The following is an 18,704-nucleotide window of genomic DNA, read 5'->3' on the forward strand; positions in this document are numbered from 1 at the left end:
CATAGAGGTGGGTCTTGGTTTCCCAATTCGCAAAGTGTTGAAAATCGAATAGGGCATCAAATTAATACTTTCCCAAGATCACAAAGAGCTTTAGCAAACTCGGCAATTCTAATTGTATAAGGAATCGTGAAAGCACCAGGATCCTCCAACGTAGGATCCGTTGAATGCACAATTGCACTCACTTGATGAGTGACTTTGATGGTCTCAAAATTCATTGACCGCTTCTTTGTCACAAGATCCTTCATAAACTTTGCATAACCGGGCATTTGTTCCAAAGCTTCAACTAATGGCACATTGATTGAGAGACTCTTCATCATTTGAATGAACTTCTTAAATTGATTCTCACCATTTTGCTTGGCAAGTCTTTGAGGGTATAGAGGTGGAGGCTTAGGCAATGAAGCCTTAAACTTTTGTATTACCGGCTCCGGTATGTCAATAATGTGTTCCCCAGATGGGTTCACCTCCTCTTGAGTCTCTTCCACACTATCATCAATATCAATCTGAACTTCATCATTAGGTTGCACCACATTGTTCGGGATCTCTTCTTCTTGCATCATTTGATCATCATCAACAAGTTGTCTTCCACTTGAGGTGGGTGCATTCCTGCCTCTTCTACTTCTTGTGATGACCGCTATGGCTTGCCCCGTGTTGTTACCATCCTTTGGGTTTACCACCGTGTCACTTGGTAGTGCCCCTTAGGACGAAAATTTAAGGCTTGAGAGATTTGCCCCATTTGAACTTCTAGGTTGCGGAATGATGTATTGTGTGAGGCAAGATGGGTATCCGAATAGGCATTCTTTTCCATTATTTGCTTGAACATATTTTCAATATGCCCCATCTCATTGTTTGAAGAACTCGAACCATGGGAAGGATAAGAAGGTGGGTTACTTGGTTGTTGGTACATTGAGGGCCTTTGAAAACCCTACCCCCCAGTTGCCTTGATTGTTACCTCCCCAATTTCCTTAGTTGTTTCCACTCCAATTTCCTTGATTGTTGTTGTATGACAATTCCCTTGATTGTTGCCTCAACTCCAATTTCCTTGATTGTTAGAATTCCAATTGCCTTGATTGTTTTGAGGTCGCCATTGTTGTTGGCTTGGACATTGGAAATTGTTTCTTTGCCTTTGAAAATTATTCACATATTGCACATCTTATTCTTGTTCATTATAGGAATCATCTTGCTACCATCTTCTTGCACATAGTTCTCCACTCGATTTTGCACTTGTGGACCCTTGGTCCTCCTCTTGTTCACCATCATGTTCACTCCTTCCATAGCATTGACTTGCTTCAGAGTTTGCACTTGATTTAGTTGGGCCTTTGGTAGTTGAGACATGGTGGTTGTCAATTCGGCAATGGCTTGCCCATGGTCTTGCAATTCTTTGTGAAAGTGGATCATATTCGGGTCACCTTGTGGAACATGGCCCGGGATTGCCAAGCTGACGATGTGTTTGCCATCTCATCCCAAATCTCACACGCCTCTGTATAAGGCATAGTCATAAAGTTCCCATCGGCTAGTTGATTCACCACACATTGGTTGGCCATGTTAATCCCACGATAGAAGGTTTGTTGAATCATGTTTTTCGTCATATTGTTGTTGGGACATTCCTTGACTGTAGTTCTATAATGTCCCCATATCTCGTGTAGTGGTTCATTCGACTCTTGCTTGAATGCCAAGATCTCATCTCGAAGTGTAGCCATGTGTCCAGGAGAGAAGAACTTAGCAATGAACTTTTCCGCCAACTCATTCTAAGTATGAATTGAATGGTTCGACAATCGTTCCAACCAATCTAAAGCTTTCTCCCATAGAGAGAAGGGAAAAAGCCTTAGCCTCAATGCATCATCAGAGATATTTTTTTGCTTGCTCCCCCAACAACTATCCACAAACCCCTTCAAATATTTATAAGCATTTTTTGTTGGAGCACCGGTGAAGAAACCTCATTGCTTAAGCAAAGTGAGCATCACATTGGTGATTTGGAAGTTGCCCACCCTAATACGGAGAGGGACTATTGCACTAGCATAACCTTCGTTGGGCAATATCCGGTGTGGAGCCGCTCGTGGTGGAGGTGGGGGTGGAACGGGCACATTGTCATGAGGTACCCGGCCTCTCCGATTGGCATGTGGTTCATAAGGTACCTCCTCTACTTGCTCGTCCTCCGTATCCAAATCCCCCAAGGGCAAATTGCCGAGCTCATTGTTTGCCATGGTTGTGCCTAAGAGTTCTCACACAAGTTAGTAACACGGAAGGAAAAGAATATATTCTAAAAACAAACCCAAATATATAACTAACACCATTTTTAACTCCCCGACAACAACCCCAATTGATCTACGTCCAATCCGTACTCAATAGTAAGTGGAAACAATTATTGGAAGAATAGTACCCAACAAGAGTCGGGGTCGATTTCCACAGGCACTTACTAGGGGTATTAGGAGTATACACTTGACGAAAGCGAAATGAATAGCTAAATTACACTTCCACAAAAGGTTTTGATTTCTAATTCTAATTTTACTCTAGCAATTATAAGCTAAGAAAAGAAACTAGAAGCGAATCAGTGTTTTTGGTATTTTTCCAAATAATTTAAAGGCCTAGGGATGTGACCATAACCTAGGTATTTTGCCTAATGGGTAAAATATATTAATACTTTTTTTATTGATTGGGATGTATTATAGCTCTCAACTCTACATTACTCATTCAATACCTCTCGGTCAAAGAGTGATCTTGCCCAATTTGGCTTTCTCAAGTCCAAATGGGTATCAAACAAAATAGTTGATATGAGCTCAAGTCGGGTTCTCACCATCTCTAGTTTGAACCCTTTAATTAGGCTAATCAAACCCTCAATTAGCCCAATTTCTTGTTAGTCAAAGTTATCCTAGACTTGGTCCCTCTTTCTCAAGTAGAGACTAAGTCAAAAAGACATGAATAAATATAACCATTAATTCTAAAATTGAAGCATAAACTAAGCTAAATAATCAACACTCAATCATAAACAAGCATTAAATTAAGTACCCATAAGGTTTAAACACTAGGGTTGGGTCACAACCCTAGTAAAAATCTAGCTACTCATAGTGAAAATTGAAGAAAATAAAGAAGAAATGCTACTTAAACTCATAATCTATGATTAAAATGATAAAATATAATGTTTAAACACTAAAACAGCCACAAACTTCCTAAAATGGCAAAATGTAATGGCTACGACAGCTCAAACTTCAAAACTTGACCTAAAAATGTGAAACTTGTCTATTTATATTGGCCCAAAATTCACTGACAAAAATGCCCCCCCTCCCTCCCCCCCCCCCACAGATTTCTTCAGTTGCAAGATCTTGGATTCTGCAGCCGCACAATTCTGGATTGCGGCTGAGAAACATCTTCCGCGGCTGCACCTCAGCAAGGCTTCGGGACTTGGTCTTTTACACGCTCTTTGAACTTTGAATCATTTGTTAGTGCAGACCTTGTTATGTGGCCGTACATTGGCCAAATTCCTGCTGCGCTTTTTCACTTGATCTGCGGTAGCAGATGGAATTCTACGGTCCGCACTTTCTTCTACAGCTGCAAAAATCCTTCTGCGGACCGCACTTCTTTAGTTCTGCGTCCCTTTTTGCCTTGTGATTCGGAACACTCCTTTTTTGAGTCAGAATTCATCATGGGAGACCAAATTTCCAATATTGCTGCAATTTGCACACTTTTATTAGTTTCAGGAACACAAATCAATACTTTTGGACTAAAACAAAAGCAAAAATGTGCTAATAAGTAGTCAAAATCCTCACATATTTGTGATCTCGCTTGAAGTTCTTTCAACTGCATTGTTAAGACCGATTATTGAAATGCAGTGATAATATCTTATCCTCAAGTCACATCTGTACGAGGACTAGAGGATGGATGATGCACGCTCTACTTCCGTCGTCTACCATAATTCTCCTAACATTAGTATCAAGAATTCGTAAAGCAATGACAAAGCATCATTGTGAGGGAAAGTCAAATTGTCGACATCTGACTCGTTGAAGATGATACTTTCTTCGAGGCCATCATACCGTTTGTGTGTGATTGATCTCTTGAGTTTGTGAGTAGCGGTGAACTTGATATTGTTGATTTAGGCGTCGTCACTGCCACCAATAATCATGTTGATAGTGCGAGCGGGTGAAGGCGACTTTGGTGGGCCTAGGTGTTCGTGTCCTCTTGCCAAGGTGTTCCTGCCTTTGTCGCTGAGTAACTCTTATAGGTGTTCTTGCTACAGCAGGTTAGCTACCTCTAATCTTAGAGCATGGCAGTCTTCCATTTTGTGTCCACGGTCTTGGTGGAAATCACATATGTTAGACTTCTTGGTGCTTGGGTCAGACCTCATCTTTGGTGGCCACTTCACTTTTGTTACGAGCTTCTCAAGTGCGCAGACCACCTCTGTAAGAGATACACAAAAGTTATGAGAAGATAGTGGGAGGCATACCTCGATCGTTTCTGTGGATGTCTGATCTTGGCCTAGACGGGTGCCCTGATGTAAGGTTGATGTCGATCTCTGCTTGATCGCGGTACCAGAGGGTCTCTCCTTGCAGTGTCCATGTGTTCTCTCCTGGGTTCAGATTGTACTGAGGCGAGTAGCCGGGTTGGCCCATTGAGGTCTTTGTTATCTGCCCTGACCTCGGTATAGTAAGCATTGTGGTCTCATCCTAGGTAGCCGGTGGGTACTTCATCAATCGACTCAATAGCTTTTTGGTCGCCTTTGAGCCTTCTCTATTTAGCCCATTTTGAAAAGCTGCTACGGACATTCCTTCAGAGATATTTGGTAAGGTCATCCTCACCCTGTTGAATCAGGCTAGGAAATCCCTCAGTCCTTCTCATGGGGTTTGTCTGATGGCGAAGATATCATTCACCCTCGTATCGGCTTTCTTGGCCCCAGCGTGCGCCGTCACGAACTTGTCTTACATATCTTCAAACGTTTTTATGGAATAGGCTAGCAGCTGCGAATACCATGTCAACGTCCCTCCTATGAGGGTTTCGCCAAAATTTTTCAACAAGATGGAGGGCACTTGCTCTTTGGTGAGGTTGTTGCCTTTTACGGGATCAATCGTCCCGTCGTAGATTTAGAGGTACGGGGGAATCTTGAAAGTTTTTGGTATGGCATGAGGAATCGCTTCCTCCCTGTATGGTTGTTCCACAAATCTGCCGGCGTTTTTTTTTTGTAATAATTTGGGGGCACCTGGTATCTTGTCTACCCATTCATGGTGCTCCCTCATTTGTTCCTTGAGCGCCCTGTTCTCATTTTTCATTTACTCCATTCTTTTCAACACGGCGACGAGGATGATGTCACCTTCACTATCAACAATTATATGAGTGTTACCTTCGTTCCTACGATGTGTTGCATGGATCTTGTGGTTTCCAGGGTCGTGCATGGGCTTGCTTGCTCATTACGCTGACCAAAGTGTCGGTTAGCCAGGCTTTAATGAGCTTTTTCATACCGGGTGGTTCTTCCTCTCCCATGGACTTGGAAACCTCCTTTCCATTTAGTTTAGTTGTGTCGACTTCCATAATCTGGGGGATGATGTGGGAGTTACCTCCTCATCTTGGGTTTCATACCCCTCGTCGATGACACTCATGAGGTTGAGCGGGATATTGTATGTTGCTCTGATTCTGTTTCCTTGATTACCTGCCATGGAATCCTTGTGTACACAGAAAGAAAGGATAACTTTACAGCACATTAGGTTAGGAAGTCATGAGGGTTATATATATGGATGAAAACTAAAAGCTTGACTAAGAAATCCCCACAGACGGCGCCAAACTGTATAACCCAATACTTAGATTTTAGTTTTTATACAATTAGATTTATAGATAAAAGGGTTAATCTAAGTCAATATTAATATCCAAGTAGCAGATCTAATATTTTGATGAAGAATATTGAACGTATGTTGTTAGGTATGACAATCTTAAAGCAATAATGGAGCAATAATGGCTTAGAAATGTGAAAGATAACAATAAATGATAATAAATGACATTTAAGTAATAAATGGAACAAAGAGTCACCCTACAAGGGTGAGATTTTTCACTAAGCCTTCTGATAATGATGGATGATGCGAAGCAATTGAATATACAGATTCTTCTTGGATCGAGAGAAAAAGATAGAGAGAAAATGGTGTATAGGTAAACTTCGTATGTATTCAATAAAGAGAGAAACTTGACAGAGAATGTCAATGTTGTTCTTTACAAAAATGTTCAAATCCCCTTCCTAGAATTACATCTCTTTCTATTTATAAGGATAGATGAGCCACAAAACCCTAGATAGTACAACAGAAAGTAATATCACTAGAATATCCTCTAGGGAATGTAAACCTCTAAACTAGCTGTTACTGCACGTCGAGGACAAATGCTCGTCCTTGTCCTCGTCTCCCATTAAGTCACCTCGACCTCGACGTCGATTTTTCTTCTTTACGTGACCTCGACCTTTTGATACGTCATAATGCCAATACTGTGCAGCCTTTGAAGGCTTGTATCTCCGTTGACCAGGTCAAACGCATGACATGAAGTTTTTCGCTCATACATCATCCACAAATGCAATTTATAAATCGTATTTATGAATGTAACCTATAAATCACATTAAGCATATGCGGCTTATGATTTGTAACAATGATTTTTATTTATTCTTTCTGTTATGACTATTCTTAATTAAGTCATATTACGAATGTATTTTTGTATATTTTTTATATTCCTTAAAAACCAATGTACCATTGAAATTGTTGAGCCAAAAATACATATTTTGGAAAAAGAGTAGTTTTAAATAACTTATTTTGATTTGAAAAGCGGATTCGAGATTTTATTTTCAGTTTTTCTAATCCAAGATAAAGAAAAACTAATCCAAATTAAGGGGAAAACGAAAATGCAAGAAAACATCGTATTAACACGTGCATGGCATGAGGTGTCCACCGCCTAACGGAGACTCTTCCTTTTCCAAATATAAAAAGAGAAAGTAGACCTTTTTCTACATTAATTAACTTTCCTTCAAAATTCCATGCTTATATTCAGGTCCTAGTTTTATTTGCAATCTCGTACCAACTCTTCTCCCTCCCACTAAGGTTCGTAACCCTTCACAATCTTTAACCCTACCGATTTATTAGCGTTTTCGAATCGATCAATCTCTCTTTGTTTCACCGCTGTTACTTGTTTATCCTTATGTTATACGATGTTGTTTTAATTTATTTGTGCTTACATGGTCTATTTCTTCTGTTTTGTTCTTTTTCTTTTTGCTGCAATTTTGTGGATATTTCTTGGATGTTTGCCGACGTTCTATTTTCTTTTTGGGGTCTTTTTCATGTGTACAAAATATTAGTTACTCACTGTTCTATTTTACCGCTTTGTTAGATTTCACGGATAAAAGGGCATGATTATGAGATGATTCGTACAAGCTGATACCATCTACTTTTATAAGGAGAGTTGAATTGATGTGTTTTTTTGTTTTGTTTTAAATAGTCCTGTTAGAAAAATTTATATTTTTAGGGGTTCTCCTTTATTCATCACAAAACAGAAAAAAGAGCGGTTTTAATTCTGAACTTTTAGGATCCTGGACAAAATTGGACTTGTTTTTAGTTTTTATTGTTAAATTCTAGAATTTTGTGAGTAAGAGCTAGTTTGAAGTTCACTTGCAGAAGGTGCAAATAATGCTTTAGGATTTTTTTGACCTTTTTGGAACACTGTCATCGAAAACTATGAGGAATTGACATGCATGCTTTGTCGGTTGTTTAATTCATGGGTGTAAAGTGTAATGCCTTTTAGATAAAAGCTTATTGTAGGTGTAATTCTGAGGAAGATGTTGTAATTTCACAAATTTCGTGTTTCAAGACAAAGTTTTGATCTTTATGTGTGATACAAATTAGGATGTAATGGTTGGCCTTGTTTTTGGTGTTATTGGGTTTATTTTTAATGCCATTGATTATGGTAATTTATTTTATCTCCTGTTTCAAGTCAAAGTTTTGTTTTTTATTCGTCTGATACAGTATGATGTGACGGTTTCTGTTGTTATTGGCGTCAATTGTAGTAATATTTTGGCCGTTAATCATGGTTAAATTCTTTTATTGGGGAGGGAGAGTGTTGTCACTTAGGTTTGGAACTTCATTGTCCGTCGTTTTGCCTGAGGTTGCCAATATTATGTACCAGTTATTGCCTGATTGCCTTTGCACTTCCAGGAGCTGCACTGGGAAGGAAACCACCTATTCTGTTTAGTATATATATAATTGCAACTTCTGTGAAAGAAGTTTGGAAGTGTGATCATTTTCGATAATATATATATATATATAATTGCAACTTCTGTAAAAGAAGTTTGGAAGTGTGATCATTTTCGATAATATTTTGCTAATGTCTTGTTATATACGTTACTGATTTGACCTTCCTTTGGCATTATAGTGATTCGTTTAGATTTCTTTTGCAGTGAAGTCGATCTGAAATTCGTAATGGCTTCAAAGAGGATTCAGAAGGAACTGAAGGACTTGCAGAAAGACCCTCCTGCTTCTTGCAGTGCAGGTATATGTTAATGTGACTTGTGCTGCTTAATCTCTCTTTATTACCATGTTATTGATATCCCCTCTGCACTTTTTATTTTGGGTAACTGTGAATATTACCATACCAACAAACATAAGCAACAAATACACCTAAAGAGCACCTAAGCTCACAGCCCTTCCAGGAAGATTGTTGTGAAGAGAACTTGGGCCTCCATCATAAAAACTAATTACAAAGAAGTCTTTGGATCAGTCTATTACAACTTCTAGCTTTCCTGCTCTGCTTAAGAAGATCTAACCTTCCTACAATTTCCTTCTTAATCTGTGCCAAAACTACCTCAATATGTACACTCTGATACTTGAAAATTTTCCAGTTCCCTTTCCATAATCGTCTGCACTTCCCCAGCTTGAAGTTGCATGCCCAACCAGCTAGATAGCTCATTTAGTAGCTGCTTAGTCCAAGCACATTCTGAAACAGATGGAGGGATGTTTTTGCCGTCTGTGCAGTACATAGGCAGCATTCAGCAGAATCAACATGAATATTGAAATGTCTGAGCAGCCAAAGAAGAAATCTATGTTTTGGTTGAGCTATTACTGTCCAAACTAAGTCATTTATCCCCTCTGCACTTGTTCCTTAAGAACTTGTCTTTTTTTGATGTGTTGGAATACATTTATCAGAGTGCTCGGAAATAATCTGATATCTTTTTCCCCTAGCCTCAGATGCATAGTCATTACTTTCTGGTCACTTTATCATCTTCTTCTTCTCGCTTTCCTTTTATCTTTCTATTTTTTTTCTTGTTTTGTGCTGGGGGTTGGGGACGTACGGGCCGAGTAACAGGTGACAATTTTTTGGCTCTGTTAATTTCTTGGTAATCTTTGTGCACTCACTCTGGAATTTGTGAAAATTGGATAACATTAACCTAGGTATCATCTTAGACTAAAAAAGTTGGTTTGCAACCTTTCTTTGCAGGTCCTGTTGGTGAGGATATGTTCCACTGGCAAGCTACAATTATGGGTCCATCTGACAGCCCATTTTCTGGGGGTGTTTTCCTTGTGTCTATCCATTTTCCCCCAGATTATCCATTCAAGCCCCCAAAGGTAGTTTTAAAATCTGACAAAATATTATGTGGAAAGATTTGGCTCTTTCGTGTATTATGTCTTCTTTTTTTCTGTAGAATTTTTCTTTCTCCTATTAGCAACTTCCCAAATTTAAATTCTGTAGAATGTTTGGCAAGATGGTAACAAAGGAAGCTTTACCCATGTTCCCTATAAATATAAATAGAGAACATTTTACTTTTCTTTTGTAGCCTCCTGTACATATAGTTCTCACCATACATATCCCAGTTAGCAGTGGGAAATGACCTTGGACTATGATCGGTCTAGATATCCATCCACAAACTTTGAGATAGAGTAGTACGCTGGTAAGTATTAGACTAATGCAGAAGTGAGGGCTTCAAGAAGCCTAGGCCCTAGGGTTGTTCGAGACTAGGTATCCTTGGCCTTGTTCAATAAGCAGCAACATACCCATAGCGTACGCAATCAGCCCACAAGTGGGGTTTGGGAGGGTAGCGTACGCAAACCTTACCCCTACCTAGTGAAAGTAGAGAGGTTGTTTCCGGTAGACCCTCGACTCAAAAAAAGCATGTAAAGAGAAGAATGCATGTAAAGAGAAGCAGTAACCATAGCTAGAAAAATAGGATAACCCAAGCCTTGTTCAATAAGCCCGTTCTTTTATTTGCCCTTGACATGCTTCTTGTGGTCCTTGCTTTAAAACTGATTTATACAAAATTTCCATTAAATTGGAAAACTGATTCCCTTAGTATCCTTGGAGTGTCTAAATAAGCGAATGTAAATGCGATATCGTATTTGTTAGGTCTATCGTGTTACTAGTAAATACCAGCAAAAAGCCAGTTCACTTGCGCATATCGTCATTCTTTATTTGTTTCAAGGCACCTGGTTCCAGTGATTGGATTCTACGTTACTTTATTTTGGCTTGTCCATTTTGTAGGTTGCCTTTAAAACCAAAGTATTCCATCCAAACATCAACAGTAATGGTAGTATTTGTCTGGACATCCTAAAAGAACAATGGAGCCCTGCCCTTACTGTATCCAAGGTAATGTATCGCACACCTCTTGGCTTTCTAAAGCTTCCGCCTTATGCATACATTTTGGCGATGATTATACTGGGAAATTGCAGGTGCTGCTTTCCATTTGCTCCTTGCTTACTGATCCAAATCCAGATGATCCTTTAGTGCCAGAGATTGCTCACATGTACAAGACTGATAGAGTGAAGTATGAGAGTACTGCTAGATCTTGGACCCAGAAATATGCCATGGGATGAACACATTTGGCTCTACTTCCATGATACATCGGACCTTTATGCTATAGTAGTAAATAAAAATAGGCATGGAGCACAATTTTCTGATATTAGTGTCTTTTGTTATCTGACATTGTGTCCTCTTTTGTTTGACTGGTTAAATATTTATCATCTGGTAAAATCAGATATTTCTTATCATATGGACATGTTTCTTTTGGGCTACAAATGCTGTGGTAAATTTGTACGTATTAACTCTTTTAACGTGGTATCAGGAATTTATGGCCCAAAATATTCTCATCAGACTCTACCCTTTGATTTGGGCTTGGGCCGTTTCATAAGATGCTATTGATAGTGGTCTCTGGATTTTAGGTTCTCTGGAAGTATTTGTATGAATGGTTAAATTGACAGTCTAGATGGTAGTTTTTGTTTATGCCTTCCAAGAAATGTCTATTTAGACAGAAAAAGAGTAAAGAAGGGGAAATGTTACAGCTACACATGGTAAGAGGAAAGTTGGCATGTAGAACAAGAAACTTCTGGTTGTATTCAGCAGAAGATGAAAGGGATCACACCATCCTATGATTGGACCACAAAAGAAACGTCATTTTCAGCTTTGTATTTCTTACATTCCTATGTATAAAACATATTTAAAAAACTTAGCTTCTTTCCCAGTTTAGCACAAAGCAAAAGGAATAAGTACATATGTAGTTAGATGCATTGAAAAAGGTCTGTGGTCCTCTCCATCTTCTCTATCAGAGTTTTGTCATATTTGCTTGCATAGACAGCTACTATATGAGTAACAATACAAGGATATACGGGCGATAGCCCTTGGGTAAAAAGGAGGCAGAAAGAACTAGTTGAGACGTCCCTTTACGAGCAAACTGTGTTTGTAGTAGAGTAAAACCATTTTTTAACAACTCACCAATATACATTTTGTTTTTTTCCAAATGTCTTTTCCTGTCCTTCCAACTTTAGACAAATACCTCTCTTTAAAGTTCGATTCTTGGTTTGTAATTTTTTCTATAAAAACTTCTCTGTAGCTCAAAGAATTAATTTGTTCTCTCTAATGTAAAAAATAGCTAATAAAAGTGAGGCGCTTTTGTTAAATGATTATGGTTGAGAAGATCAATTGTTAAAAGTAATCTTTTGTCTCTAGAAAGATGAGTTTAAATAGTATTATTTTACCAAAAGGGAGAACAGAGAGAAATGAAAACAATTGTCTTCACCTTGTCGGTTGTGAACTTCACTACAATATTTTAAGGTAGGAAACACCCTAAGTCCGCATTTGATATTATATTAATACAAATACAAAAACCAAAGTTAAGTGATTGTATGTTGGTGGGAAGTCAAATTAGTAGAAAAATCTGGTCCATCTAATTGTTGATAAAATAAAAATAACTTGTTCAAAACCTTGAAGAAATCAGATAGTAATTTTTGGTAAAAGAAGGATTAAGAAAGTGACTTTGGGAGTAAAAGTAGGAAGAATATCGATGCAAAAGCTGGTTAATCAGAAAGAAACAAGGCATGTGATGTTGGTCAGGACTCAGGACTCAGGTCTAAGGAGTGGCATGTTCTACCCCAGTTGAAAAGGTACATCACTGGACAACAAAATGCTGGCCAAAAAAAGGACAACAGAATGAGCTTATAGTGGAGCAGTATCATTTTTCAAATAATATATTACTTTGACTATTAAGCTATTTGGAAATTTTACTTAGCTCCCGTTGGCTACTTTTTTTCAATTTTTTTAAACATTATTTATTCAGTTTTTTAAAAAAAATTAAAGAAAAGTAATTCAAATAATTGATTTGGGTTAGTTTTTGGGTGTATCGGTTGCAAATTTAAATTAGTTAGACGAGTGAATTTTGAATGAAACTTTTTCCTATATATACGAAATTTCAAACTTATTTATCCGGGTTATCTATATTTTTTCTATTTACAACTGAAGTTTTTTACAAAATATATACAAATTCTCTCAAATTATATAATTTATCGACAACTTGAATATAATTTTTTTTTCTATAAAATTCGGTCAAAAACTACATTTCACATAAATTTATATACAACTTGTATACAATTATATTAGTTGTAGTATACCGTTTCAACACCTGACATACAAAATATATAATTTGATTATGTTTTTTTCTTCGATTTTCAATATGAAAGTTTAACAAAAATCACGTCGTATCTTCGTCAAATTTTCTCAAAATTAAGATAATTAGTGATCATTTATGTTACAAGTTGTTTAATTGTGTGTTCATATCATATTACTCTAATGTATTGGTACTGAAGGAAATAATTTGGATCAACTATGTAGGTCAACGAATGGGGAAGTAAGAAGAGAGGAGAAAAAATGGGCAAAATTGGAGTTTAATGTATTATTTTGTATATAAATGATAAATTATATATTAACTTGTAATTAAGTTAAAAATTTTAATATTTAGGGTAAATAAGTTTCAAAATAGAAAAAATTCATTTTGAATATTATAAAAGGTTTAACTGTACAGTAAAATGGGGAATTGTTTTCGAAAAAATTACCACACTCCTTTTTGTATGGTGTCAGAAGAAAAAGCATCTCTTAAAGAATTCCAAATGTAATAACAGTGACGTGACAGATTACTCCCTAAACTATTTAACCCCTCGTACCGTAGTACCTTGGGCCACCAATTGAAAGAGATAGCTCCAAAGATCTGTGATTTGTCGTCGTATTTAATAAATTCTCATATGGGTGTCTTTAAAATACTCTTTTATGATTTTTTAAAAGAATAAAAAACATAGTATAGCTTAAAAGGGAAAAAAAAAGTAAAGAAGGAAAATAATCCTCACAAAATTCTAGCTTATGCGTGTTAAACCTCATCACATGTATGATTGATTTTCACATACTCATTTCTCCCACCGACAGTGTTATATATACTTCGGGATCGTTTGGTTGCCGGTTAGGATTATGCAGGTATTAATTATATATGTATTGGTTATGCAGGTATTAGTTATGGAGGAATAAGTAATATAGGGATTAGTTATGCATGGATTAGTTAGGCGAAGATTTTATTTTTTTGAATATTTGTTCTGTTGTATTACAAATTGATATACATTATATAAATTTTAAAGTAAAATACTTATTTACTGATTTTGTCTCTAATAGATCGAGAAGAGGAGCCTAGCAGTGAGTCATCGGTATCTCCATGCTTGTTCTCCAAAAGGTTTGATACAAATCAATCTATAGAAGGAAGCCTTTATGTGTAAAATAATAGGGGTAAATTTATCATTTTAATATTTTATCAATGTATTACTAATATATGTATTAGTTATTCCATCTTCTCCCCCGCATAAAATAATACACAGATTGACTCATAACTTATACATGTGTTATTTATGTAAAATTATAAAATGACAACCAATGCGAATTTTGTACAAAATAACTAATGGTTACCAAACATTATATAAGTTATGTTGCCCCCAATATATGAATAACTTTTCTCTTAACCAGCTACCAAACGACCTCTTAGCTTTTCAATAAATAATTCATGCTGACAATCAATGTTGGCAGAGGTAGGGTATCCTTTAGGGGTTCAACCGAACTCACTCGCTTTTGTGTAGATCATGTATTTGTATTAGAAAATCTATTAAATTTGTATTAATATATAATTGCGAACCCAATAACTAAAATATGCTATGGGTTCGGTGTCAAGTTTAGAACCCACAAACTTCAAATCCTAGCTCCGCCTATGATTATGTTGGTAGGGTTGTTCGTCAGTACGGTACGATATTTTTAGTATTCAATTTCTTAAAATGCTATATCAATACTGTGCCTAATTAAATTCGGTATGGTTCGGTTTTTCTCCTTTCGATTTCGGTTTATTCAGTTTGAATACTAACTAGCGCATAAAGCCATAGACTGTAATATTCTTAATTAAGGTACCCAAAAGTATAAAAATAGAAACGTTTGTTGGCAAAAGTTGTCCAAAACCAGCAAATATCAAATCATATAGAGAAAGCTATACATAAATGAATAAATTTGATCATTAGAAATGTCTTGTTACTTGCTTAGTTTATTGATAAACCTAAAGAATAAAAAAAAGTAAAATTTTAGATTTTTTTTGTATTTATGTTATAATTAATAATATGCATATTATGTAATATAATATATATTTCTATACGTTATCGGTATTTTATTTTAAAATATCAAATAACATACCTAATACCAATTTTTTTTAAGTCTTAAACCAAAGACCATACCGAATATCAAAATATTGAATACTAAAATTTTCGATTTTGATACGGTAATTCAGTATTTACCAAATTATACACTAACCCTAACTGTTGGTAGCACAGTTACTACTATTGATATGGGCCAAAATGACCCTTAATTGCGCTCTAACGAAGATGAAGATCACGAGTTTCTTTTTTAACTTAGAACTTCAAGTGTTCGGGCTTATTTTTCAAGTTGTTACTGTATGTACCAAGAGTTATCTTAGTTATATTTGGGCCATATCAGCATTAGGATGGCTTGCGATGGCTGCCACGTGTCATCGGTACGACTTCGACAAAAGGCACATTCAAGGTTGAAGAGATTTAACAAGAGATGAAGGGTCGGGTCGAGGAGTCAATAGAGATCAAGGTCAAGGACGAGCACCCTCCTTAAACAGAGTAATAACGGCTAGTTTTAGGATAAGACTTTAAAAAGGATATTCCAGCGAATATTCTCTGGATCTGTGTTATTAGGGTTTTTGTGGCACATGTCCCCTTATAAATAGAAAGAGACATAGTTATAGGGGACATGGAACACTCATTTGTAAGACAACACATTGATATTTTCTGAAGACTCTTGCTTTATTATACACATACAAAATATACTTTTTTCTTGAGATTCTTGTCTAACTTTTTCCCACGATCCAAAGAGAATCCGAATATTCAAAGGCTCATCAATTATTCATTATTGTCAGAATGAACACCAAAGAATCTCACCATTTTCGGGTGGCTCATATGCTTTTATTTACTTAAATATCATTCATTGTTATTCAATGCTACCTCCTTCGTTTTAGCATCATTGAATACAATCATATTGTCTTCATTTATTGCTACTTAGACGATACATGTATTATCTTGTCACAAAATTGGTTAATATTTATTGGGTATTAATATTGACTAAGATTAACTCTATTGTATTATTAAATCTAATTATCTAAATCTAAATCTAAATTTTGGGTCAAACAGTTACTCGACTCAAATGATCGTAACATGAAGTACACCAATAAATTTGATTACTTCCTCGATCCCAATTCATCAGACATTTTCTTTTGTTAGTATATCTAGAAATTATCTACATATTTCTATTTTTTTTTTTCAAATTCTCATTTATCCTATGATGTTTTATAGTTACATAAAATTTTAGACTTATTTTATCATAATATTTTTTTCTTTTTCAACCAAGGACACATGAAATTGAATGGAGGAAAGGGACGAGCTAGTACAACGGAACAAGGTTCGAAGGAAAATATTTTTATTATAAATCTCTAAACGATCCCTACGATTCTTTATTTCCTTCACACGTCTTCACACACAAAATAAGTTACTAATACCCCTATTTATAATAATACGAAATATATTTTAATTAGAAATGGGAAAGCCTATTCCTATATTAATTCTGACTATAAATCCTATTTAGACATGAATTAAACAAATCAAATCCTAAAAAACTAAGGTTTCCTACTACAACTTTGAATTAGTTTTCCAACATTCTCCCGTAATTCAAAGTTGTATACATGTGACTTGTTTGTATTGTTATCTTGGAGCACTTTTCTCCAAATTCTACTTTTATTGAAGCATATGTCTCCAACCCTCGTTGATGCACTTTGTCACCAACACCCAATTTTGTTGAAGCACGTGTCTCCAACTCATATTAATGCACTTTGTCACCAACACTCAATTCTGTTGAAGCACTTGTCTCCAACTCACGTTGATACACTTTGTCATCAACACCCAATTTTATTGAAACACCTGTCTTCAACACCCGTTGATGCACTTTGTCAACAACACTCAATTTTGTTGAAACACTAATCAACTTTCAACTTTTTTAAACATCTCTCTAACTTTTAGAAAATAGTTTCTTCATCGTTTGTCATATTTGTTTGCACCTCTTTAAACTTGTTTTATTCTTGAATATGTCTTAAAACTTTACATCGAATAATTTAATTTTATTGACAACTATCTATGATTTTGCCAACATATTTTTTGGCCCGGCGGGCGGCACACATTGGCTAGCGCCGCCCGCCAACAGCGAAAATTACTTGATTCTCTCCAAAGACCGTAGAAACTCTGATACCAATATGAAAGAAAATATTTTATTATAAATTTCTGAATGATCCCTACAATTCTTTATTTCCTCCATACATCTCCACACATAAAATAAGCTATTAATAACCATATTTATAATAATACGAAACATATTTCAATTAGAAACAGGAAAGCATATTCCTATATTAATTCTGACTACAAATCTTATTTAGACATGAATTAAATAAATAAAATCTTAAATAACTAAGGTTTCCTACTACAATTTTGAATTAGTTTTTCAACAATCACGCCAAAGTTATATATTGTATATAAGATTTTAAAAATTTATCCACATATATATATTAAATGCTGAATACTTTTACTTCTTTACGCGTTTTGTTTTTTGTAAATTTCTGGTGAAAATTCTGCCTAGATAGACAGAGGGAGTAATATCTTTCATCAAAGTGTTTCATGTTTATCTTTGACCTAAATTAAGGATTAAATAAATTAAGAAAAAGTCATACTTAGTAAACAAAAATGAGAAACAGATTAAAAGAAGGGAACAGTGCACCAGTTTTGATGGTGATGAGAAACTGTAAGAAGACAGATAGGGTTGTTCTCTTTTCAGTTTTATAGTAGGCCTATAGTCTTGCTATTACCCTGTCTTTTTCTGTATTGTTTTGATTGTGACTTGTCTACCGACGCCTTCTCTCCCTTTAATTTGCATTATTATTATTATTATTATCTCCCAATTCCATTTCCCCCTCTGAGCTGAGAGCTCTGACTTCTTTCCCATTTAACCTCTTTGCCTTGATCCTTGAACCTCATCTCAGTACATAGGAACAAAATTGATTTGGTTCAAAGCACTACTGCACTAATTACAGACTCTTCCTTCCACACTATATCCGGTGTACAAAAATAATCCATCAAAAGAATCTTAGCTCCATTACCCTTCATTTTTTCAATTTTTTTTTAAAATATTATTTGTCTATGAAATATGATCATGTTTTGGGATAAAAAACTTTTAAAAATTTAAGTTCCCAATAACTGGTTTAGGGCAGTTTTTGAAAAAAAAAAATTCACTCACAAAACTTCAACTTTTCTTCAAATAAAATGCATGTCCAAACACAATTTCAACTATAAAAAAATTATTTTCCTACACAACTTCACAAACTCTTTTTTCAAGTTTCAATCAAATTTATCTCCAAACGCTAACTTAATGCTCCAGTTTTCTTTGTTACCTCATTAAACTTGCACACGTTATCCATTAAGAATTTATACAAGTTATTCTAATTTGCTGAGACTAATAAGTAGTAATTGTTGTTATTATTGATTAATGAGTGTAATTGGTTGTTATCATTGTCAGTACTGTAGCTTTTTACTTCTTTGGTATATCTAAAGGAATGTATTTCTTTGTTTGGTTAGATTTCGTAGGATCTTTTGGGGGGCTAAAGCTGGTGTTAAGATTTTGGGAAGATGGGGTAACAAATCTTCTAGGGATTTTTTTGTGGCTACTATTTCAGAAAAGGTTTCAGATTCTCACATGTTGTTGTCTTCTATTATGTCTCATTACTTTAGTGACATTCCAAGTACATTATTGAACCTTTCCCCCCCTAAATAATCGTCTGTTTTTGAACTTGTAAGTTATTGGAG

At 35.8% G+C, this 18,704-nt stretch overlaps 1 protein-coding gene across 1 annotated transcript; it reads left to right on the forward strand.

Moving 5' to 3' along the window:
• Window positions 1–6,918: 6,918 nt before the first annotated feature.
• LOC104112099 (ubiquitin-conjugating enzyme E2 28) lies at window positions 6,919–10,982 on the forward strand. Its single transcript, XM_009621936.4, has 5 exons — window positions 6,919–7,052; window positions 8,402–8,493; window positions 9,439–9,566; window positions 10,477–10,581; window positions 10,665–10,982. The coding sequence occupies exons 2-5, from the start codon at window positions 8,424–8,426 to the stop codon at window positions 10,806–10,808; spliced, it is 447 nt and encodes a 148-aa protein (XP_009620231.1). The 5' UTR covers window positions 6,919–7,052; window positions 8,402–8,423; the 3' UTR covers window positions 10,809–10,982.
• Window positions 10,983–18,704: the final 7,722 nt, after the last annotated feature.

The sequence above is a fragment of the Nicotiana tomentosiformis genome, chromosome 7 (genome assembly GCF_000390325.3).
Source record: "Nicotiana tomentosiformis chromosome 7, ASM39032v3, whole genome shotgun sequence".
Lineage (NCBI taxonomy): Eukaryota > Viridiplantae > Streptophyta > Magnoliopsida > Solanales > Solanaceae > Nicotiana > Nicotiana tomentosiformis.